Below are 23,596 nucleotides of genomic sequence, written 5' to 3'. Positions count from 1 at the left end.
TGCCAACAAAGCGTCGCAGAGTTGACCGCGAAGAGAGCCAGGTCGCCTTTGCCCGCAAGACGAGGCATCACTCATCGTCATCCAACGCAGCAAACCCGCTGTGCCTCGAGAGCAAGCTCCAGCCCGACACCATCGCGATAACCAGCGTCGCGATCAAACCCAAGAATCCAGGGTGCATCGCCTTCAGCCCGGTCGCGCCGCTGCACGCCGCGCAGATCCACCCACTCGCCAGCGGTGTATACGCCTGTGGGTTGTACAGTGCAAACTCCACCCTCGTGTTGGGCTGCATCAGCCCTGGCGAGGCGCCTACCGACATTCCTCGCTCATCGTAGATCAGCAGACGGTACGACGCCGCGATCAGCTGCGGCAGATTCGGGTTTGAAGCTTCTACACTTGTCGAGTAGTTGAATGGCGACCATACCACGTTGGTGGCGGTGCCTGGCAGGTTGGTCGCAATATTGTATGTGTTCAGGTTGTCCGAGCAGTAGGCTTGCACCGTCAGCGTCTGTGGGTATTGCAAGACGGATGTGAAGTTCCAGCCAAAGGTGACGTCGACACCTCGTGCGATCTTGTAGTACGACGGGTCGGCTGTCTGGACGGGCTGTGTGACGGTCACACCTCCTGCCGGTGCTGATGAAGGGATGATAATCGAGATTGCTGTGTTGGACGCCGTGTTAGAAGGCTGATTCCCCGTCGGAGCAACTGTGGCTGACATGATGGTAGATGTTTACCCGAAAGATTGCAAGTCTACCTCAATGTAGGCGATCGTCCAAGATATGAGCAAGCTCGTTGGCGGATGCGGCCAGGACCAGTGCCAATGTCCTTAGAATGTGGTGCTCGTGTGGACTCAGAGGTTCCAGTCACGTCTTGATGGTCCGTACTCGCGGTTGGCTGTAAGAGGCGCTAGTCTCAAGGTGCTGAACCAGCAAGGTCTATTGAGATCAGTTCGGTCGATGACTCAAGAACCGTGTTTTAGCCAGGCTGCGGACGTGGTAGACTGAGCTCTTGTGTTCAAAGGTGGTAGTGTTGGTTGCTAGAGCGAATGCGAGTGCAATTGCCGATCTGTGTTGTGGTTTGTATTCAGTATGCGGATTTTGAGTCGATGAAGGCGAAAGGTGTAGGTGTGGATGATGATGGTGATGATGATCGCAAAATGGAACGATTCGATGTTGGTCAGAAAAGTGGCAGCGAGCAAGTGCTGCGAATTCAGGGTTCGACGGAAGTCCAAGCTTGCTTGGCATCTGGCTGTGTGTCTCACCCTCGCCAGACGAACGATCTGCCCGCGCACCAGCCTGCTCGCCAAATTTTGGCTCAGGAAACTTTTTGGCGGCAGCTGACACGCAGAAGCAGGACCCCTTTCTCGCTTCACGCCAGCAGAACGTCGGAACTCCTTTGGGCGCTTAGAAATTTCACCGCGCCCTGCCTCAAGCGTTCCCGCGTGAAATGGGCGTCCGTGTCAGATGACCGCTTCTTGCAGCAGCAGCAGCGCCGCTTTCTTCTCGTTTGCCCATCCTCGTCTTGGCGACACCAAGCCGCACCGTTCTCAGTCTGCTACATTATCTCAAGACGTCAGTCGAAAGCACAAAAAGAGATGGTTGTAACAAGAGGATCATCATTATCATTAGGGGCAAATCGTCACAAGCCCGATCCGCTCCTTTGCGGTCTATCGAGGCCTGGCATGAAAGAAAGTTTTGGTACATGGTCTGCGCCAGCAACCAATAGGGTCATGGCACAGTTACAAAAAAGGGATCAAAGTAGGTCATGAAATAGGTGTTGAAGATCAGTGCTCCGCCTTTTGAGCATAGGCCTCGGCGCTCGATAGCGGTGCTGCTGGCTGGAGCGTTTGGCCTGCGTGTTGGCCGTACGCGTCGGTTCCGCCCAGAGAGCGATCGTGCTCCCACTTGTCCAGCTCGCTCGTAATGCTGCCGTACATGATGCTGTCCCTTCGCCCACCGTCCTCGTGGGTTGACTCGATGCGTCCGAGGAGCAGCTGGAATTTGTCATCCAGCTCCGCCAGCCGTTGGGTCAGGTTGGCATTGTCGCGCTTCAGCTGCTCGTTGCTCGTCTGCGCGGCGGTGAGCGAACGGTTGAGCGCGGCAGAGTCAGCCTCGTGGCCCTGGGGTGTGGGACTCGAGCTGATCTGCTTCTGGAGCTGCTCGTTGAGTTCCAGCGTCTTGTTGACTTCCTTGCGCGATTCTTCCAGACTGTGCTGCAGTCGAGCCACCTCGCTCTCCAGCTCGTTGACCTTGCGAGACGAGTGAGCGCCGTCGACGGAGCCAGCGCCCGTGTCTCGACTGCGCTCCAGCGAGCCACGGTGCTGCTGCTGTTCAGCGACGAGCTGTGCCAACTTTCGCTCCAGCTCGCGATTCTCGGCGGCAATCTCCTCGCTCTGCTGCGTCACAGCAGCGAGGTGAGTTCGAAGCGCCTCGATGTCGCGCGCGGCTTCTTCGGAGCGTGTCCCTTCGTCGTGGCTTGTTCGGCCACCCGTGTGAGCGCGAAGCTGAGCCACTTCCTTGTGCAAGCTGGCATTCTCCGTCTTGTACTTGGTCAGCTCGTCCTTCATCCTGCGCAGCATCTTTTCGGTGCCCTTGACAAACTGCACCGCCGTCTGGTAGTCGTTCTCCAGCTGCGCCATCCTCTCCTTGTACGAAGCCGTCGTCTCTGACAGCTCACGCTCAGCGAGCAGAGCGCGTCGATTCGCCTCGGCGACGCTGGTGCTGTCGGCAGTACCGCGGCTAGCAGTGAGCGAGGCGTGGTGTTCGAGTTCGCGCGTCAGCTCTTCGACACGGCTCTCCGAGTCCTGCAGACGGTGCTCTGCCTCTTGCACCTCTCGCCCACGCGCATCGATCTCCTCTTCGAGCTCGCGGATACGGCGGTCCGCGTAGCCCGACTTGACGCTCAGCTCGTCGTCATTGGGCACGCTCACGCCACGCTCCGCCATGAATTGCTTCAGCAGGCTCGACTTGACCTGCGCAGCCTCGATGGCACGGTTGCGGTCGCGCAGCTCGAGCTCCTTGGAGCTGGCACTGTCCCTGAGTCGCGCAGCTTCTTGCAAAGCCACAGCAAGCTGACTGCGAAGCGCGGTGAGCTCGGAACGAAGGCTGGTGTGCTGCTTCTCCATGGTGAGGTGACGGTCTTGCATCTCTTGCAGCGAGCTCGAGTGCTCGTCCGCCATCTGGCGCGCCTCGGCGTGCAGCTGTCGCAGCGACTCGGCCTCGTCCTCCAGCGCCCGCATCTTGTCCTCGACGTGAGCAGGAACCGCACCGGAAGCGCCCAAGTCGCGCGTAGACGACTGGTCCTTGTTCGCGAGGAGCGCCGCAAGACCACTAGTGGCAGCCATGCGATGCGCGTCCGCCTCCTGTCGATGCTGCGTGACGAGCGTCTCGAGCTCGGCAGCTCGCGATGCGTGACTGGAGGCCTCGTTCGACTTGGCTTCGAGTTGGACCCTGAGATCAGCAATGGTCTGCTGATGCTGCGAGAGCAAGGTGCGCTGATCGCTATGCAGGCGCTCGTACTCGCCAGCTCTGGATGTGATGGCAGAGTGGGCGACTTGCAACTGTGTCAGGGCTGCCAGGTGCGCCGCGACGTTCGACTTGGCCGCTTCCAGTTGCGTCTGCGCATGCTCGTGGTCGGCTCGGTGGCGCGCTGCCAGCGACGAGAGCGTCGTCACCTGCTCCGTGTGCTCGCGTAGTGCGCTCTCGCTAGCATAGCTGCGCTTCTGCAGCATCGACAGCTCGTCGTACGCCTTCATCTGCGCCGCTTCCGCTGCCATGGCTCGCTTGGCCGTCTCGGACAGCCTCTCCTCGGCCGAGTTGCGCAGTTGCTGCTCCAGCTTGGCCTGCTCACGCAGCGAAGAGACCTGGCGTTCCAGTTGAGCACTCTCCCGGAGGGCATCGGCGAGGGACTTCTCCAGCTTGTTGGCACGCTCTCGGTCGAGGCGCGTCACCTCATCACCGTTGCCAGACTCAATCGCCGACAGCTTGGCACGGTAGTAGGCAGCCTCCTGGAGGGCAGCCGAGCGAGCTCGGTCCGACTCGGCGTGGCGATCCGCTTCGCCCTGGGCTTGCTGCGCGATGGTGGCCTTAGCGCTGGCAAGCTGCGCCTTGAGGGAGATGAGCGTCTTGAGAACGCGGTCCTTGTCGCTACCCTCGGCACCGGTATCGATCCCATCGAGACTCAATCGCTCAGAGGTGATGCTCTGCGCGTCAGTTATGGTCACGTCGCCAGCGTTGAGCTGATCTGGCTCCACAAAGCCCTTCTTGACGGCCAGGGCGAGCGAAGCCTTGTACCAAGCTTCACGCTTTCGCAATGCATCGAGCTCGGATGATACCTGCTGCGGCGAGATGAATCCGTTGGGGCCGGGCGGGCTGGTGGCACGACCATAGTGGAAGGCATCTTGAGGTGCGTTGGCGGGCGAGTCCATCTTGCTCACCACACCGTTGATGCTTCGCATCGAGTTCATGTTCGTGGGCGAAACGGCGCCAACACCGCGGATGTTTTCGATCGAGCGCTGACTACGCGGGCCGCCGTAGGGAGTCGGACCAGCACCTGCACCTGCACCTGCACCAACTTGCTGAGCATATGGATGAGGCTGGCTTTGCGTCTGTGGTTGGACCTGCGGCGGAAGCTGCGCCTGGTGCTGCTGGACGCTTGAGGGAGGGCTCGTCGCGCCAAAGGCAGAGGCACCGTTGACGTTGCTGGCAGGCTGAGGTTGCTGGTAGGACAGCTGCGCAGGGGCCTGGTTGGCGAGCTGCTGTGGCGTCTGGGACTGCGGCTGCCCTTGTGTCGGACCGACGTCTGGCACGGAAGCCATCTGTTGCTGCTGTGCGAACGTCTGGACGTTGCGGTCTGGCGAAGTGGGCACGCTGCCTTGCATGGGTCTCGAAGCGTTGCGCATCGTCGGTGAGATATTCCTCTGGCGCTCATCTGCCTCGACGACTGGAGACATGGCACTCCGCACAGTTCCGTTAGGACCTGGGATCTGCGAGCCTGCACCAGCAGCCGCGGCCGCAGCTCCGGCGGCACCTGCTGCACCAGCTGCAGGCGGGACGATGTTGGACTTGGGCGGCTGCGAGGCGGCCGGACTTTTGATCTGCGAAGCGTTATTGTCGGTTGGGTACTTGATCTTGGCCGTGTCGAGGACGTGCAAGGTAGCCGGATCGTCAGGCTTTGCACCCGTGAAGCTCTCACCTCCCAGCACCACCACCTTGTTCTGGAAGGTGGACATGGCGTGGCCAGATCGACCGCTTGGCGAGGGACCCATGTTGGCAAACATGTACCAGCGCTGGTTGGTGATTTTGAAACTGGCAAGGTCGCCGAGATCCTTGCCATCGACGCCACGACCACCAAAGATGTACATGACATCGTCGACGAGACAGGCGGCGTGGCCTTCACGAGGGACGGGAATGTAGCCGATGCACGAGAGCTCCTTCCAGGTGCTGGCGGCAATGTCGTAGCACCACGTGTCGTTGTAGTGGTACTGGCCATCGGTTCCACCAAAGACGTATATCTTGTCCTTGTAGGTGACGCTGGCGTGACCCGTACGCCTGGGCGGCACGTCGCCATTGGACTTGAGGCATTCCCAGGTGGGAGTGCCTTTGAGGCTGTTGAGGTCGAAGCTCCAGAGGTCGTTCATAAAGGTACCGTCCACTTGGCCGCCAAAGACAAAGAAGCGCGAGCCGATAATGGCTACGCTGTGGCCATAACGACCAACGGGACACGTCTCGGGACCGTCGCCGGCTTTGACGCGGGTCCATTCGCGTGTGCTGAGGTTGAGGAGGTACAGTCCCTCGTCTTGCTTGTCATCGGCGCGCACTTTGGTGTCACCGCCCCAGAGGATGAGGACGTTGGAGACAAGCACAGTGGCATGGCCGACACGAGGAGGTGGAATCTCGCCTGTGGTCTGGACGAGTGTTGCGCTGGCGTAGATCTGGTTGGCGTTGACCGAAGCTGGAGTGGTGCCCGGCGGCGAGTTGGGGGCTTGCGAGACGAGCTTGTCGACGTAGATGGTGTAGAGGTCGTTCTTGACACTCTCACGCACGAGACCACCGAAGAGGTAGAGCTCGCCGGTGGTGCTGGCAGCCTGGTTGACGGCGTGCCCGTAGCGAGGGAATGGGAAAGGGCTGAGGGCACCAGGAGGAGCCTGGCGTGTCTCGTCGAGGAACTTGGGTGGGTTCATGACGAGACCACGTTGGCTCCAAGGGTAGACGACCTGTTGAGGTCGACCTTTCTCTCCGGCAGGCTGGCCAGGCGCATTGGAACTGGAGAGAGGAGGTCCAGCATCGGGTCCAGACGAGACGGGCGGCAGACCAGAGACGTTGCCGCTGGACGGACTGCCGACCGATCCCATGCCAAAGTTGGAGCCAGGAGCAGGCCCGCCCATCATCGGAACGCCCTGCTCGCTCACCTTACGAGAGCGTAGGGAGCTCTGACCAGGAGCGGGGATGCCGGAGCCCATGCCATCGGGACGTGGTGCTGGTCCACCAAAACGAAAGCCCGATGCAGCGCCAAGAGGACCAGGAGCGGGACCAGGAATACCAGAGGGGCCTTGCTGACCTGGAGCGAAGCCGCTACCGACGGGGCCGCCTGCAATCTGACCTGATATGGAACCCTTGTTGGGAATGTGAGAGCCACCTGGTGTGGGAATGCCGGATACCTCTCGAGCGTATGGCGACTGCTGTTGTTGCTGTTGTTGGTATTGCTGTGGTGTCTGTTGGTTCTGCTTTGCGGATGCTTCCATGGCGGGGGACATGGATGAAATACTGTCGCCATTGGGAGGATTGGAGGATTGGGACTGGATCTGGGAGCCGGACTGCTTATCCTTGTCCTTGTCCTTGTCGGACTTTTTCTTGCCAAAGATGGCCATGGTTGCGAGTTGTCGACGACGTCTGCTACGAGCACAGAAGATTGAGTGGCAGGAATGCTATGAAGTCGGTGGAGCAGCGCGTCGAGACAGAGCTGTTGTAAGCAGAGGGTGAGCACGTCTGACGCTTGACGCGGATGAAAGTCGTCGCGATTTATCAATGGAGCGCAGGATGTGAGCGTCAGGGTCGTAGCTGAGAGGAGAGCACTCTTGTCCGGGGAGAACGGTGCCAGTGCCTGAGATGGACCGTGGCGAGGCGTGCGATGGTGGGAAGATTGAATGAAGGTTGGCTCGAAGTGGGATGGGCCACGACGACGGCGACGACGACTGAATCTGTCACACAGAGTTCACTGAAGGCGCTTGTGCGAGGTGAAATTATTACAAAAAAAAAAAGAAATTTAAATCTAAAGATGCGTGCGAAAAGTCTGAAAGGGACACGTTGGCCTCAACTTCTCATCAACTGCTTTGATTCATCCCTCTTGGGTCATCGCCTTGCTGAGTCTATTCTCTCTTTGATGCCCCCAACGGCTTAGGATGGAGGGAGGACTGCTCATCGGGAGCCTCGTTGGGAAGGGAAATGCATCTCGTTCAAAGGCGGCAAAGCACTCAACTGAGACAGACTAGCTTCTCGTGCAGAAATCCACAACTTCTACCGCGTGACAGGCCAGAGATCGGGCAGAGAGCCAGAGAGCGCGTGTTCTGAGACAAATTCGGTGTCCAAGCGCGCACGGCCGCAAGATGCGCTTCTTTTGGCGACCGCTTCAAGGACGCGACATGCTTTCGGTGCTCGTTGCGTCTATGTTCTCGATCCAAGGCGTTCACCCAGCACACAAACACCATCCTTGTCATACCATTGGGACAAGCTGTGACCATGTCTTCCCGGCTTTTGATGTAATGCCATGACGTTGAACGAAGAGAGACGACGAGAATGGGAGCAAGCAGGGGCAGCTCTTCCCCTCTTGGTTGAATGGGTTTCTATGCTCTCAACTGCAGGAACCCCTCTGACCCTCGCTTAGGATTGCATATGGACTTGCCCCGCTTACCGAGCCAAATCGTCCCTTCATCGTCTTCAGATCGGGTTAACATAGGCGGTTCGTATAGTTCAGAATCGGCCAGAATCAACCATGCCTGAGAGGAGAGCTGCGATTCGGGTATCGATTGCGTCAAGCGTCTACCAGTATTCTATGCTGGGCGCAATAAGAGCACGAGCTACCTGCCGATGGCTCCGAGCACTCTTGCTTCCGTTTGTGCTATCAAAGGGTCAACTCGAGCGCCGATGATAGTCCTCAGGCCGTTGCGCGCGACAGACGCAGACGTAGCATCGCCGATGGTCGGGCTGGTACCAAATACGACCTGCGTGCCGTTCCAGGCCGTGAACCAGAGGCAGGCTTTGACCACACCGAGAGCAGCGCCTACCAGAGTCTGTGCAGGGGTATGGACACCAAGCTGCACTCGCGACCACATGACCAGCACAGGAGCTACGACACCCACCAGTGCGATCCATATGTGAGCCATGTTGTCTCGCGCTGCAGCACCCGAGCCGAGATGCAACGATGGATGCAGAGGTAGCAGCAGCGACGAGAGCAGAATATATGTTCCCATGAACGAGATGGTCCTGTAGATGTAGTGGCAAGGGACAGTCACACGATTCAGGGTCAGGTCAGCTCACACTCGTCGCCAGACCTTTTTGAAGGGATGTATCAGGCGCTTGGATGATACTTACGAACTATGCGTTGAGGGCATCCCACTCGTCTTCTTGACCTTGGACCCTGGTGGTCGAGGTTGCTTGATCACCCTCTTGAGTCCCTTGGCCGTGAAGCTGGTGGCCAGCGTACCGACTGTGAAGTAGATCACATGACTTGTGCGCAGATGTAGGATGCCGATGGCCGTTGCCGTCGTCACGATTCCTTGAGTATGCTTGAGCAGCCACAGCCCCGTCGAGAGCTCCTTTTGGGGCCGTCCTGGGTCGCCATTGGGCTCTGCTTTGGTGGATCCTTGAGCTGACATGGCAGCGACACACCTCCGAGACTGGCAGTCTTATGGCACTGCTGGCCACTTGATCAGTCACGGATTCTCTCGTCACCGTTATCAAAGGGAACAGTGATGTCGTTAGAAGGTATCTTCAATGCCGTCGAGACATCATGCCCTTGAGCGTGGAGCGTCATGTGGAGGATGGTGGTGGAGGGATCTAACACACTGCTTTGCAGTCCCATAGGTCTAACATTCTTACACAGGGAAAAGAATGATTTGCGGTCCTCAATTTTGGACGTGCATTTGCTTGATGCTGTTCTACAGTATTCCGCCTACTGTAGTTACTATCGACGTTGCCGGCACAGATGCCCGTCCACCACTGCTTCTTTCTGACGTCTATGTTTATCAAACGTCGAAGGCTGGCAGTCACCACCGTATGGCCGTGTCGAATGTCTCGATCCGCCATTCTTGACGGCGACAAGCGGGGAGGAGAAGGCTTGGCGAGAAGATCGAGAGACCTTCTGGAACGAAAGGAGTTCTGCGCGAATGCCAGCGACCAGTCTGCTCTCGTCGGCTGTTGAAAGGGCGTGCAGTGTGGGCTGCTTCAGCTGCTTCTTGCAGGTCACTCGACCCAAGCCAAGCCGAGCTCGTAGTTTTTCTTCCTTCTTTCCAAGGGAAACAAGCAATTTTGATGGACCAACACTGAGATTCTGCTGCAAAGTCCGAGACAAAACTCAAACAAACACGCTCTCTGTTGAGATGCCCGCCTTTTTGAAAGCAGGCAGAGAGCTGCAGACCGCCGATCTGGCTTGCAGGTCCCTGGAGCAGAGCCGTCTCGTGCCCCGCTGCCCCGCGACCTATGTTGCCACTCTCGGTGCAGTCCTGTTGCTGTGCAGCAGTGGCGCATGTCGATCAGCAGCAGCAACAACACCAGCCAAGGATCACAGACGTGCTTGCCGAACAACCCTCGAAACCTTGTCAGGGACTGCAACAGTCCGTACGCTGCGGGCGCTACAGCCCATGCACCCACTGGCCCCTCGCGTGGGAGCCCAAGCATGCCAGGGCCCTCCCTCCTGGCTCAGCTTGCCCCGCAGTCTTGCGGTGCCTGCACCTCGAGCAGCGCAAGCATCTACGTTGCACCTGCTGCAACCGCTGCTACGGATGCGCCTCGTCCTCAGCCGCGCCGCTGGGCTGCTTTCCTAGTCTATTGTCACGAGAAGCGGCAACATCAGCCCGCAAGACAACAAAGTTTTCTGATGCAGCCTGCAGATCATCTGAGATCTCCCGCATCCTTCCCTCCTCCTCTCTGACCCTTCTCTTCGTCATCGTCACGACCACCATCTTCATCCCTCCTTCCACCCTTCCGTTCCGTTTCCAGCATCGGCTACCGACATTCTTTTGGTCTCATCAGCACACTCTTTTTACAGACCTGACCAATCGCGACGGCATTCCGACTTTCGCCCTCGCCTTATCTACTCTGGACTACACAAAGCAGACATCACTCCTTTTGAAATACACATCAGGAGCGCTCGCAACCTGATCATCTCACCCGCCCATCATGGTTGTCGTCAAAAAATTCTCAGCCCTGGCTGTCTTGTCTGCTGTCGCCGTCACGGGCGCAGTCGCGTCCCTCCAGCCCGCAGAGGCCTCGCACGCTCACCAACATCGCGGCCTCGCAGAGCGACAGCTCCACCAGCAGCAGCAACCCGGCATGATCAAGGTGCAGAAACGCCAAATCCTTGATGATGTGACAAGCATCATTGGCGATATCCTGACAGGGACTGGTTCCAGTGGTAGGTATTGCAACATCCCGTCTGCTTCACAAGTCCCCATGGGTTTCCATCGCCTGCTCGTCAAACACTTCCTAATCCCACCTCCTCTTCCTTCTCCATCCTGCCTCTCCCACTCTGCTCCACTCACGCCTTGTCCACTCATTCTCTGAATCGCCACATGGCTGTACGAACCGTGATCGTCTGTTCCACGACCGTATGTCCATGACAACTTGGCCGACGCTGTAGACCTCGACGAGGCAGGTGAGCATCTGCCCAACACTCGTCGTGGTATCATTGGCGATGTTCTCGGTGCTGGTGATTATCCTTCCCTTTCCTCTTCCATTCTCCCCGGCGCCTTTACTGTCCACATCTTCCCTTTCCCCACCTACCTCTCCAGCGTTCTGTCCCTCAACCTCGACCTCCTCGCCCATCGCGCAGAAAGCTGATTCCTTCCTCTTCTTGCTTGAATCGACATCATTCAGGGGGACAATCCACTGACGCAGCACCGGCAACGTCTGCCCCTGCGACTAGCGCTCCTGCCGCGTCAACAACGCCAGCTGCTTCGAACAACCCCGCTCCGGCCAGCAGTGCACCCGCCTCTTCTAGACCTGCTGCTTCGTCAAACCCCAGGCCCGCGTCAAGCCAAGGAGGTAACAGCGGCACCCGCACCAGCGGCGGCAGTCGAGCAAGTTCGTCACCGGCAAGCAACAACAACAGCAACACCAACAATGGCGGCAGCACACGCGCCTCGAACAACAACCAGAGCAACAACAGCAACAACAACCAAGGCTCGGCGCAGCAGCAACAGCAAGCTACTGCAGCTAGTGCTGCGCCCACCGACACCAGCGCTGCCGCTGCTGCAGCCTCCGCATCGGCGGCATCGGCAGCTGCCAGTGCCATCTCGGCCAACTCTGCCTCGCAAGCCAGTGCGGATGCGCTTGCTAGCCAGGCGGCGGCGTCGATGGACGCCTCTGCCACCAGTGCAGCCGGTGCTGCTGCCACCACGGGTGCCGACCGCGCCAACAGCTCCAGCTCATCCGGCGGCAGCGACGGCACTGTCAAGGTCGTCGTCCCCATCGTGGTCATTGTCGCCTCGATCGCGTTGATCGCTGTGGCAGTGGTGCTGATTCGACGCTACCGTCGCCGCAACGACGAGGACGACTTTGGTTCGTATCCCGTCGAGAGCAGCTACCACCACCGAGGCATGATCGGTTCCTCCCTTGCTGCTGGTGGTGCCGCCTTTGCCGTTGGAGGTGCCGCTGCGGGTCTCACACGCGACCGTCCGCGTCGTGACAGCTACGAGTCGTTCCACAACGGACGACCGATGAGCAACCTCACCGAGGAGGAGGGTGACTACTCGGGCATGGCCCCACCGATGCAGGAGGTCTCGCCGTACGCCGCGGTCGGCAGCGCGTACGGCTCTGCCCGTGGCGGTGACTTCCCTGCCGCTCATCGCATCACGGACAGCATGTACGTCGACGACATGGCTGAAGGACGGGCGGTGACGCCGTTCAGCGACGAGCACGGCGCGTACGACGTCAATTACTACGACGGCTCCTCCACCATGGGATACAACAACCCGGCTGCGAGGGGGATGGATGCGGCCGGTGCCAGCAGCGGTGCTGGCAGGCCCTACTCGCCGTACGCGGATGTGCAGAGGGGCGACGCGGGCGCTGAGGGGTACTACGAGTACGATCGCGCTAGCTCCAGCCGCAAGGATCCGTTCACGGAAACGTCCCGATGGTCGAGTTGATCTGCTCAACGCTCCCGTCCATGCTCCGTCTGTTTGATCTATGATACCACTGCTTCCGGCTCTCGCTCGCGTACTTTTGCTTTTCCGCTAGTCGGATCTTTCGCTTTCGCTTTCTCTCGAGCTCTTCGAAGCTCGCTTTTGCTTTCATGCTTAATCCACTTGCCATCACGGAACCTCGCCATGCGTGATCTTGTCGTCTTGTTGAGATGAGCGTCATGCCGTTGAGATGGGAGCAAGGATATGAAAGTACAAAGATGATGCGAGGAGGTCACGGAGCTAGTGATAGACTACACCTGGAACTGCTTTGGGTCGATGCTGAGCTTGCAAAGCCTTGCAATCAATCCACCGAGCTGCACGACGGTCGCCACGCCCTCGAGGATCTTCATATGCGTCCAGCCGATCTCCTTGATGAACTCGAGCTTGGTGGCTTCAGGAATGCCATCCAGCGTCTTGACTACCCTGAACAGCGTCGTCACGATATCCACCGCCGCGTACCCCTTGGACCAGATCTCGTCGAGCTTCTCCATGGCCTCGTCAATATCCCCATTCTTGCATGCCAGGAGCAGCGTTCGGATGAGGAACGGATGTGGTTGGTCGCACACCTTGAACACGTTATCCGGGCTGACAAAGCCCAACCCTGTCCATGTCGATTGGAGGTTGTTGATCGCCTGACGCATGTCTCCTTCCGTCGTAAAGATGATCGCAGCCAGTCCTTCGTCTGAGTACTCGACCTTTTCCATCTCGCAAATCTCCAGCAAACGCTTCAGAATCTGTTCGTCCTTCACCTTGCCGTACCGCAGGATGGCGCAACGCGACTGGATAGGTTCGATGATCTTGTTGCTCTGATTGCAGGCGAAGGCGAAGCGTGTTGTGTTGGAATAGATCTCCATTGTCCTCCTCAGCGCCTGCTGAGCAGCGGGCGTCATGCTATCCGCCTCGTCGAGGATGACGATCTTATGCCGCCCAGCGGGCAGCGAGACCTTCTTCTGGGCAAACGTCTTGATCTTGTTTCGGACGACGTCGACACCTCGCTCGTCGGAGGCGTTGAGTTCCAGGACTCCCTCCTTGTAGGCATCGCCTAGGAGGGCACGGGCGAGACAGAGAACGGAGGTCGTCTTGCCGATACCGGGAAGACCCGAGATGAGAAGATGCGGACAGTTGCCGTCTTTTTGGATGACTTTGAGGCGGTCGATGGTGTCCTTGTTGCCGACCACGTCGTCGAGTCGCAAAGGACGATATTTCTCCACCCATGGCAGCTCGTAGCCTGTGATCGGCGCTGCCGGTGCGGCGGACGAGCCCGACGTCTGTGTCATTGTGGGTGATGCGTCGTGTGGTTAGGCTTCGCTGTCGATCCCGAAGAGGCCCTGCTTTCTGCCGCCGTCTCGTGAGTGGCTGATGGTGATGTCGGAGCTGCCGAAAGCTGAGTTCCGATGCTGAGTAGAGGCTGATGAGGCGTGGGAAGGATGAGTGTGTCAAGTGTGGAGCTTCCGAGACCCTCTTGACCTTTACGAAAGTCACACTCGCTCAGCTCAGCCTCGTTTGACAGGCTCTGCTGTTGCGTTTTTCGCCGCTGTCCGAGACGCGTTTCGCGTTGAGTGGTAAAGGGGCCAGCCGCTCTCTCACTCGATGGTCGAGCCTGCGCACGGCTGTATGCAAGCAGCATTTTCAAGAGATCACAGTCGCCTGCAGCAGAGCCAAATTCGGACTGTAGGAATTTCTGAATAGACAAGCCAAGATGAATGGATGGCCTGCGACTGGACCCTTTCGAGCCAACTGACTGCGCCGTCTTCTCCGCATCGTCATCTCTTTCCTCCATCGACCTGCATTGCATCGAGAGCGCAGCTGCTGGTCCGTTCAGCACCGGAGGCCATCCTGCAGATCCCTTTCTCAGCGAGCTCTCTTGCCCTGGAAGACAGCGCCGTCGTCGCGATCCACGATGCCGCCTGCAAGACGCGGCTCGCGCCCTCAGAAGGAGTTCGCCATCTCCCTCTCGTCAGATGACGAAGACGACGCCATTCTGAGAAGAAGCTCGTCCCGATCAGCAAAGGGCAAGGAGTCGACAGTGGACAAGCGAGGCCTTTACACCAATGTCTCCAGCTCTCAGCCATCCAGCACCAAGGCGAGGTCAACGCGAGAATCACCCAGGCCAGCCTCTCAGCGGTCATTCGCAAGGACCGCGTCAGCACCCAGTCCAGGGCCGTCACGGGCAAGCAGCTCGACTGCGCGACTTGACAAGCCTCGTGGGTGGACTCCGACTTCGCGACGCACTCAGACCAGACCGACCGAACGACGCAGAAAACGGCAGAGCTCCTTCGTCGAAGAGGACGACGACGACGATCTCATGAACGACCAGGATGATCGCGACAATGCGATTGAGGACAGCGATGACGAAGTGGATATCGACGACATCATCGCCGAAATGAACGGCGGAGGGTTCAGCCAGTCGAGTTCGCAAAAGAGGCCGACTCCCAAGAAGACCACCAGCGAAGCTGCGCGCTCCCGCACCAGAGCAAGCTCGAGCCGCCCGCGATCCGTGGCATTCGCCGACGCACCCATCCGACGACGCCCGCCACCTCGCGAGCGCTTCGCTCTCCTCGTCAATGAGTCGGATGTCGCTTCCGATGACCACGAAGAGGATGTCTCCGATGAAGGCAGTGATGATCTGCGCCAGGAGCTCGAGGATCTCAATAGTGACTCGGAAGAGGAGGAGCCCGAGACGCTGCGCAGGTCCTCGCGTCACAGTAGCGCCAATGCGAAAAGCGCCCGCTCTAGCGGGCGTTCGGACGCGAGAGGCACTCGATCATCCCGGAACCGGCGAATCGAGCTTCTTGATGATGATGACAGCGAAGGGGACGACTTCACGGAGATCTCTAGACCAAGCAAGAGTCGAGGCCGTGAAGCCGGCAAGAAGACTCGGCGTCAGCCTCGTCGCCAAGCAACAGAGTCCGAGAATGAGGATGACGACGACGACGATGTCGTTGTCTCTGAAGTCGAAGAGGAGCCAACAGAGGAAGAGGAGGACGACGAGCTGGAGGATTCGGACGGCGAGTACGGACGCACCTCAAAGCGTAAGAGGTCTTCGACCTCCAAGCCTGCATCCAAGCGTCAACGTCTCAGCAAAGACAGCTCGAAGGGCACTCCGCAACGCGAGCAGTCTCGCACGAGACCTCGTCGCAAGTCGGCCACCACGACCACCCCTGCCACACCGCTTCCCATGCGCTTCGCCCTGCAAGAAGAGCTTCCGACGCCCTTCCTTGGCTCACCCTCGCTCACCGAAGAGGCTTATGTCCTGATCGATGAAAGTGCACAGCCAACGATCTTAACGAATACATCTTCATTGACGGCATCGAACCGATCTACCGCCCATCCGACGGCAGCGATGGAGAGCAGGTGGACGGCGAGCAAGTGCAGGCGGTTTCCGACGACGGCTCCGACTCCGAGGAAGTGGAGCTCTACGAGACACCGGAAGCGAATGTCGACAGGCACTGGTCTACGTGCAAGCGATGCACAGGGGGGCCGGCCTTGCCTCTGTACAACAAGGCGCTCACACAGCTGAAACGCATGCGAAAGCGGGAAGAGAACAAGCGACGCGACCAGTCGCCCGAACGCATCGACTCGCGCGGCCGTCAGCGCAAGTCGCTCGTCGAGGACACCTCCGGCAGGGTCACCGCCGTGCAAGCCGCCGAGGAATGGCTCGAGGTGCTCGAAGATCGCGCCGGCTGGTTCGAATGCAAGACTTGTTCTGTCTCTTGGCACTGGGGCTGCCTTCCAGCAGATACGCAAAAGGCGATCCTTGTCGGAATCAACCGGGAGAGGTACGCACGCCACCAGACGGTCTTTGGCAAGGATGCGCCTGCACCTTCTCCCGTTCGTTGGATCGACGTTGACGAGTTTGTCGACACGAACTCGTGCCCCGACTGCGCGGGCTATGCCTCGTACTGCACCATTTGCAAGGCCAACGTCCATGGCGATCGCACCGTCGAGGAGCAACTCGGCTTCACCCATGCCATGCTGGCTCAGTATCCAGAGCCACCCGCCGAGCTAACAGCTTCGCGAATGTTCCGCTGCCACCGATGCTCCCGCGCCACGCACTACGAATGTCTCGCTCGTGCCCAAGCGGAGGACAACCCATCCGTCGAGAAGGTCGCCCAGTCGATCCAGGAAGCAGGGTGGCTCTGCTCGGATTGCCATCGCTGCCCTCCAGCAGAGAAGATCATCGCCTGGCGCCAGTTGGATCGCCAGCTTTGGAGCGACGAGGAGGCCCAGAAGGCTGATTATGCCATCCTGTCTGTGCGAGAAAATCTGCCGCGAGAGTACCTCGTCAAGTTCAAGGGCAAGTCCTTCCGCGATACCGAATGGGTCCCGCACGATTGGCTCCGTATCCTACACCAGCCGTTGCTCGCCAACTTCCTGGCGAAAGGAAGTCGCCTGGAGCTCGAGCCAGCTGAGCTGATCGAGTCAGCCTCGGCGATCAACACAGCACGCAAGAACCGTGCATCGCTCGCACTCGGAGGTAGCGGCAGGGCACTGCCACCCTCATCCATGCAGACCCGATCCGTCAAAAAGACACTCAAGGTCGACGAGGACGGCGAAGTCGACATTGGCCCGCCTGGTCCTATTCCTGACGCTCAGCGCCGCATTCCTAAACCGTGGAGGACACCAGATCGCATCTTGGCGGTCAAGTTCTACGTCTCGGTCAACGAGGATGATGACAATATGGACGAGTTGGGCGGCAACATCATTGAAATGGACGCGGTTTCCCTCGAAAAGCTGGAGCCGTCGGACCATGTTCGCAGCTGGGCACACACGGCAAAGCTGCTTGTCAAGTGGCAAGATCAGCCGTACGAAGGCTCCACGTGGGAAGATCCCCCGACACGACGCAAGCAAGGCGACATCTTTTACGAATGTCAGGAAGCCTATCGCTCGTTCCTGTTGGCGCAGAAGGTCACCTTCCCGGCCTTGACCGCCGACGAGAAGCAAACCAAGCGCGAGCGCCGCCTCGCCAAGTCCGGCTCCCGCTTCCGAGCACTGGATGATCAGCCGCACTGCATCGAGGGCGGCGACCTGATCGATTTCCAGCTCGAAGGTGTCAACTGGCTTCGTTACGGCTGGTATCACGAGAAGCCTGGTATCCTTGCTGACGAGATGGGTCTGGGAAAGACGGTCCAGATCATCACCTTTTTGGCTTCGATCTGGAAGGAGAGCAAAGCTGGTCCTTTCCTGGTGGTGGTGCCCAACGCGACGCTTCCCAATTGGCTGCGCGAGTTCGAAAAGTGGATGCCACAGTTCCGCGTCGTGCCGTACTGGGGCGAGGGTGCAGCGCGAGACATGATCTCCAAGTACGAGATCTTCCATTCCAAGAAGACGCTCGAGAAGATGGGCGGGTCCATCCGACCCATCAAATTCCACGTTGTGGTCGCCTCCGACACCACGGTGCGTATCGACTCGTTGCCGCTGAGAAAGGTGGAGCGCTGGGACGTCATCATTGTCGACGAGGGCCAGAACCTCAAGTCCGGCAAGTCCCTGCTGCTGAAAAACCTCAACGATCTGAAAGCCGAACATCGCATCATCATGACCGGCACTCCGCTCAACAACAACGTCACGGAGCTCTTCAATCTGCTCAACTGGCTTGAGCCCGGAGGACAGTGGAAGGATGTCAAGGCGCTTGAAGCCGAGTACAGCGTGCTGAAGCCAGAGGTCATTGAAGAGCTGCAGAAGCGCTTGAAGCCCTACTTCCTCCGGCGACTCAAGAAGGAAGTGCTGGACTTGCCACCCAAGATTGAGCTCATCGTCCCAACGTCGCTGCGTCCCATTCAGAAGAGAATCTATCGCTCCATCCTCGAGTCGAACATCGAGGACATCCAGGCTCTCGCTGCGTCTCGGGCAACAGGTATGAAGAAGGGCAAAAAGTCGACCATCGCCAACCTCAACAACACGCTCATGCAGCTGCGCAAGTGTATTCAACATCCGTATCTCATTGCGCCCGACCTCGAGACGCGCGAAGGCGAGGACAACTACGAGGCGACCTGGGAACATCAACGTTTGATTGACGCCAGCGCCAAGCTCTCGATCCTGCAGCGTCTGCTCCCCAAGCTGAAAGCGGATGGCCACCGAGTCCTGCTCTTTTCGCAATTCGTGATTGCTCTCGACATTGTCGAGGTCTTTTTGCGAGGCGAAGGGTACAAGTTCCTACGACTGGACGGCAACATCGGTCAGAAGCAGCGCCAGAAGGACATCGACGCATTCAATGCACCCGACTCGCCGTACTTCATCTACATGATCAGCACACGTGCTGGAGGTGTCGGCATCAACCTCGCCACCGCCGACACGGTGATCATCATGGACCCTGACTGGAATCCGCACGTGGATATGCAGGCGATTGCGCGAGCGCACCGCATCGGTCAGACCAAGAAGCTGCTTGTCTTCACGCTCATGTGCAAAGCGACGGCCGAGGAAAAGATCATCGAGGCTGCAAAGCGCAAGATGATGCTGGATCATCTCATCGTGCAGAACCTCGACAAGGAGGACGAGAGGCCGGACGAGCTCGAGTCGATCCTCAAATTTGGTGCACAAGCTCTCTTTGCTGAGGGCGGTACCGAAGAGTCGGAACGCGACGTCCGCTACACAGACGAGGACCTTGACTCGCTCCTGCGTCGTCGCGAAGATGCTGTCGAGGAGGACGACAAGCTCAACGACGACGCTCGCGACGAGAACGGCGAGCCCAAAGGCACTTTCTCCTACGCTCGAGTGTGGGAGATCGACCAACCAGCTGCGGAGCCTTCCGCAGTGGCGCCAACGACCGTCGTGGACGACGATTTCTGGGCGGATCTCTTGCACAAGCATCGCGACGAGGCGGCCAAGCGAGCGGAAGAGGCGCGCGAGAGGGAGGCGCAGGAGAAACGCGCGACGCGACGAGATCGCATCAAAGCGATGCTCCAAGACGACGAGGCTGCCGAAGCCCCCGCTACGCCAGCCAAGAGGGGCCCTGGTCGACCCAAGAAGGTGGTCAAGCCGCCTGTCGACGAAGATTTCAAGGTGGTGGACGAGAGCGACAGCGACGAGCATGAATTGATCGATGCCGTGCAGGAAGAGGACGAGCTGCTACCTGCGGTGCAAGCCCTGCGACAGCGACAGCTCAAGTCATCCAATGCCGCCATTGCCACTGCAGCTGCAGCTGCGGCGGCTGCGACTGCGGCTGCTGTTGTCGCTGCTGTCAAAGTCGCTCCTACCTCGTCGGCCGCATCGGCTTCTGTCCCCTCAAACGGTACCTCTCTCTCCGCATCATCAGGTGGTGCGGCTGGAACCTCGACGCCCGCTGCTGCTACTGCTGCTGCTACGGCGCCTCCAACGCCAGTCAAAAGGCCAGTCGGAAGGCCGCGTAAGGACGCCCCTGCCTCTGCTCCGACGACGACTGCGAAGGCCAAGGCCCAGCCATTCAGCCTTACGCGCCTTCAACGCGACCTCATCGCAGAGCATCGCTTGCCGCGTCCAGCGCCGCTCGGCGACCTCGACCTCTCTCAGCCGATCGCCACCGTGCGACCAGGTCATCTGGCCGCAATGCGCAAAGTGATCCTCTCGCTGCTGCCTGACAGCGACTTTGCGACCGAAGTCGCCGAACGAGCGCTTAGCAACGCGATCCCCGATCTGGCTCCGCTGCATCAGCGCTTTCAGCTCACCAATACGCACATCGATTACTACAAGCAGACATTCAACGTGCCCCGGGACCTGTTCGAGGCGACCTTCAGCATCATTGCAGAAGAGAGCATTCCGCCGCAGATCCTTGCGCTGGCTTACGGTGGTGCCATCGCTCTGGATTGGAGGAAGATTCGGGAGCTTCTCGTGCGAGCAGCCACATACATGGTGTTGACACTTCGAGCCTCGAAGGACGAGGCACCGTGGATCGTCGCCATCCGAACCTGGAACGTGATTCAGGCTGGCAAGCCCGCCCCGGCGGTGATCGAGATCGCCGATTCCCCGCCCGCAAATGGGACGTCGCCCCCTGCGCCACGCCCGGCAACGGCAGCTGATTGCGTCAATGTGCTTAGGGATCAAGCGCGTCGCCAGGCATGGCTGGACGCTGTGCAACAACGAGGCGAGGTCGAATTGACCAAGATCGGACGGCTCGTCACATCCAATCCGATGTCGACAACGGCGCCCAACATGATGTTGATCGTGCAGAACTACATGGACGGGAAGGGGCAGCATCCTGCCTACGCGCCGGCCAAGCTGTCCATCCGCTCGGGCATACCGAGCCTGGTGGAATTTGTCGATCGTGACCTGATGCCGCCGCCAACAGCAAAAGCAGCTTCGCCAGCCGCCTCGCAGTCGAGCACATCCGCCTCGCAAGGTCGACCAAACCGGGTCGCGGCTGCGCTGTCGCGCCTGTCTGCGTTCTCCGGTGGCAGTCCTTTGCGAAATGACGTCTCCAAGAAGGACCTCACCAAACTCGACGTCGCCGTCAACTACCGCAAGCCGCGCGTCAAGACGGCATCCAGCAGCGTCGGTGGCTCCCCACGCTCCTCGGCCAGCATGTCCCCCTCGCCGGCGCTGCACGCCACCTCCGCCTCCCAGCCCTCCCCCGGCGGCGGCGAGGACGACGATGACGAGCCGGAGTTCGTCATCTCGGACCAGACATGCATCATCTGCGGCGGCACATTCCACTACCTCAATCGATGCCCGCAGATGCAGGACGTGACACGTGCGTCCGCAAGATGGTTCCAGCTATGCGACCAGCTGCGTGTGCTGACGGCCAGAGGTCTGACGGACGGCGACCCGGACGTGGCGACCATCAAGACGACGATCCGAGTCATGGCGCTCAACTTCAACGGGCTGCGCGCGCAGAATGGGCAGGGACAGCTCAAGGCGCCCTTCGTTTGAGCTCACCTTCACTTTGTTCACTCTCACTGTGTTCACTCTAACACACCTCGCGCAATGCTGATGGTTTGATGAAGATTGGTGGTGTCTAGCCGTGTGAGCTGGCCCATTTGACAAGACTTGAACTGATGCCGACCTGACGCTGTCTATCCTTGACGGCGGCTACGATGGCAAAGGGCGAAAGAACGCATCTGACCTTCCAAAACTCCTTCCTGATGGTGTTCTGGTTGGCCCTGCCTGTCTGGCTTGCGAACGGCGCGGCGCTGGGTTTGGCAACGGGGTTCGCCATGGCCAAGGACGCCACCACGTTTTCCGGGAGCAGCACCTCCAAGTTGAGCAGCGCGTGAAATGCCATCAAGGCGATCTTGCGATCCGCAAAAAAGGGCGTTGTCACGGCCGACCCTGCCGTCGAGGCGGCTTGACGTTCACGGGCGTCTCGAGCGGCGAAGCGCCGCAACTCGTCAAAGCACATTTCAAAGTTGAACACCGGCCGATCGCGCGTTTGGAGGTGCTTGATCGAGATGAGCAGGGCCATCTCGGGTTCGGTCAGGTCACGCAGGACGTGCGTCAGGCCGTCGGAGACCTCGGTCGATGTGATTGCGAGGAGGTGGGGAAGGTCGAATGTGGGATCGAGTACGGAGAGTCGTGCGATGGTGGGCGTGAGGATGCGATAGATCGTGCGAACGTCGTTGGTGAGTTCGTACACCCCACGCAGGACATCCCGGAAGTGAGGATGCGCAAAGAGAGAAGAGATGTCCTTCGTCCATGCCTCGGTGAAGCCTTGTCCCTCCGACGGGATGGCAACCGGGGCAAGGGCGTTCCGAACAATTCGTTCGAACACCTCAAACGACCCTGCCGGCCTCACATGGAGGATGCGGTGCGAGAATCGACTCTTCACACGCTTCTCCAGCAGATCCACCGTGTCCACTCGACTGGTCAGCCCGACCACCGCTAGGCCCGCCCCGTAGCTTGCGGCTTGCACCGCGTCGAGCAGGCAGTACAGCATCGCCTGCCGCGGTCTCGCCGTGAAGAGGTCGAACTCGTCCAGCGTGATGATGAGCGGTTTGCGTGCGGCAGACGAAGAGGTGGTGGAGAGCAACGCGATGATGTGCGCAATGATGTTGTTGAGCGAGCTCAGAATTGCCCCTGCCAACTCATCCATTTCGGCGGCCTCGTCTGCTGCTGCGGTGAGGGTGGCGGTCTCGTCGGAATCAGAATCGTCGGCGTCCCCGCCAAAGACGTGGTCCCCTGCTGGGCGGGTGACTGGTCCGTCCGACTCTTCGTCCTCCACCGCTTCGGCGTCGATCGCTTCCCCAACGTCCTCTTCGGTGAACGCACCCTGAAGAATCAGCTGCTGCGCCATCTCCTTCATCGCAGACCTGTCGTTGATCTGGATCGTACCCGCGAGGTGCACGTGATAATACGCCTTTTCCTCCCCACCTTCGCTCGCGTCGATCGAATCGAGCACGGAACCGACGAGCAAACTCTTTCCCGCCCCCGCCGCGCCGATGAGCAGACAGCTGTTGCTCTCCTGCTTCGTGACGGTTGCGTGCAGCATACCGTGCAGGTTGTGCCACTCTTCTTCTAGGCCGACGCATGAGGATGCGCGAAGGCGGGCGTCGGTGTCGGCATCCTTGCTCCTCGAATCGTGAAACACCGCCGCGTCTTCGTCCTCTGTGGTCAGTGCGGATGTCGGGGCGACGGGCTCAGTAATGGCTGTGGGTATTGATGGGAGACAGCCGACGAGAGTTTCGAGAACGCGTCGCTTTTGTCCCGGTAGGTAGGTTTCGAGTGTGGACAGGTCGAGTTGGCGCAGGTCGCCATCGAGCGTTTGGAGCGAGGAAGAGGCGTGTGCCTGGGCTGACTGAGCGTCGAGAGGCTGCCCTATCTCCAGCGCGCCATCGTCGTCGGATGCGGCCGGCGAGGCGGTGGCTTTGCGCTTGGCTGTCGGCATGGTGTCCGATGCGACGCGATGCTGTGTGCTGGTGTGGGAAAGGAAGAGGGCGGCTGATCCGTTTCGATCAAGCTGCTGTAGACCAAGTGATACGATGGTGTGCTGCTCCGGGTGCAGGCCCGATCGCTGAAGCGGCTCAGCCGGCTGAGTCGTTGAAGGAGTCGGCGTTGCCGTTGGATGAAATGATGGTCGAGCTGCAGCTCGTCAGGGTCCCAAACTGAAATGACAGCTGGCCTTTGCGCTGCCGCCAAATCTTCCAAGTGGGCGCGTCAAAGTCTCATCGGGCGATTTCAGCACAGATCTTGGAGATGGTGAAGCCGGCTCTGACGGCGACACAATGCTCTGGGACTTGGGAAGCAGGTAGACCTGTGCTCAGGGTTCCACCGCACCGGTACATTCAAATCCTTCTT

General features: G+C 59.3%; 7 protein-coding genes across 7 annotated transcripts; 2 read left to right on the top strand and 5 right to left on the bottom strand.

Moving 5' to 3' along the window:
• Nucleotides 1-67: 67 nt before the first annotated feature.
• Nucleotides 68-715, bottom strand: PSEUBRA_004579 (uncharacterized protein; the record flags this gene model as incomplete). Its single annotated transcript, XM_016438109.1, has 1 exon — nucleotides 68-715. The coding sequence occupies one exon, from the start codon at nucleotides 713-715 to the stop codon at nucleotides 68-70; it is 648 nt and encodes a 215-aa protein (XP_016291654.1).
• Nucleotides 716-1,780: 1,065 nt separating this feature from the next.
• PSEUBRA_004578 (Kelch repeat type 1) lies at nucleotides 1,781-6,865 on the bottom strand (the record flags this gene model as incomplete). The annotated part of the gene is made up of 1 exon (XM_016438101.1): nucleotides 1,781-6,865. One exon carries the CDS (start codon nucleotides 6,863-6,865, stop codon nucleotides 1,781-1,783), a length of 5,085 nt encoding a protein of 1,694 aa, XP_016291653.1.
• Nucleotides 6,866-8,071: 1,206 nt separating this feature from the next.
• Nucleotides 8,072-8,869, bottom strand: PSEUBRA_004577 (Phosphatidic acid phosphatase type 2/haloperoxidase; the record flags this gene model as incomplete). The annotated part of the gene is made up of 2 exons (XM_016438103.1): nucleotides 8,072-8,477; nucleotides 8,586-8,869. The coding sequence occupies 2 exons, from the start codon at nucleotides 8,867-8,869 to the stop codon at nucleotides 8,072-8,074; spliced, it is 690 nt and encodes a 229-aa protein (XP_016291652.1).
• Nucleotides 8,870-10,391: 1,522 nt separating this feature from the next.
• Nucleotides 10,392-12,358, top strand: PSEUBRA_004576 (uncharacterized protein; the record flags this gene model as incomplete). Its single annotated transcript, XM_016438126.1, has 3 exons — nucleotides 10,392-10,626; nucleotides 10,852-10,920; nucleotides 11,088-12,358. The coding sequence occupies 3 exons, from the start codon at nucleotides 10,392-10,394 to the stop codon at nucleotides 12,356-12,358; spliced, it is 1,575 nt and encodes a 524-aa protein (XP_016291651.1).
• A 287-nt stretch (nucleotides 12,359-12,645) lies between these two features.
• On the bottom strand, nucleotides 12,646-13,671 carry PSEUBRA_004575 (ATPase, AAA-type, core; the record flags this gene model as incomplete). The annotated part of the gene is made up of 1 exon (XM_016438102.1): nucleotides 12,646-13,671. The coding sequence occupies one exon, from the start codon at nucleotides 13,669-13,671 to the stop codon at nucleotides 12,646-12,648; it is 1,026 nt and encodes a 341-aa protein (XP_016291650.1).
• Nucleotides 13,672-14,294: 623 nt separating this feature from the next.
• Nucleotides 14,295-21,235, top strand: PSEUBRA_004574 (SNF2-related; the record flags this gene model as incomplete). The annotated part of the gene is made up of 2 exons (XM_059465328.1): nucleotides 14,295-15,528; nucleotides 15,669-21,235. The coding sequence occupies 2 exons, from the start codon at nucleotides 14,295-14,297 to the stop codon at nucleotides 21,233-21,235; spliced, it is 6,801 nt and encodes a 2,266-aa protein (XP_059320568.1).
• Nucleotides 21,236-21,320: 85 nt separating this feature from the next.
• Nucleotides 21,321-23,186, bottom strand: PSEUBRA_004573 (P-loop containing nucleoside triphosphate hydrolase; the record flags this gene model as incomplete). The annotated part of the gene is made up of 1 exon (XM_016438100.1): nucleotides 21,321-23,186. One exon carries the CDS (start codon nucleotides 23,184-23,186, stop codon nucleotides 21,321-21,323), a length of 1,866 nt encoding a protein of 621 aa, XP_016291648.1.
• Nucleotides 23,187-23,596: the final 410 nt, after the last annotated feature.

The sequence above is a fragment of the Kalmanozyma brasiliensis genome, assembly GCF_000497045.1.
Source record: "Kalmanozyma brasiliensis GHG001 unplaced genomic scaffold PSEUBRA_SCAF3, whole genome shotgun sequence".
Taxonomy (NCBI): Eukaryota; Fungi; Basidiomycota; class Ustilaginomycetes; order Ustilaginales; genus Kalmanozyma; species Kalmanozyma brasiliensis.
Note: the sequence above shows the minus strand (reverse complement) of the source record. Positions and strands in the feature narration are given on the sequence as shown.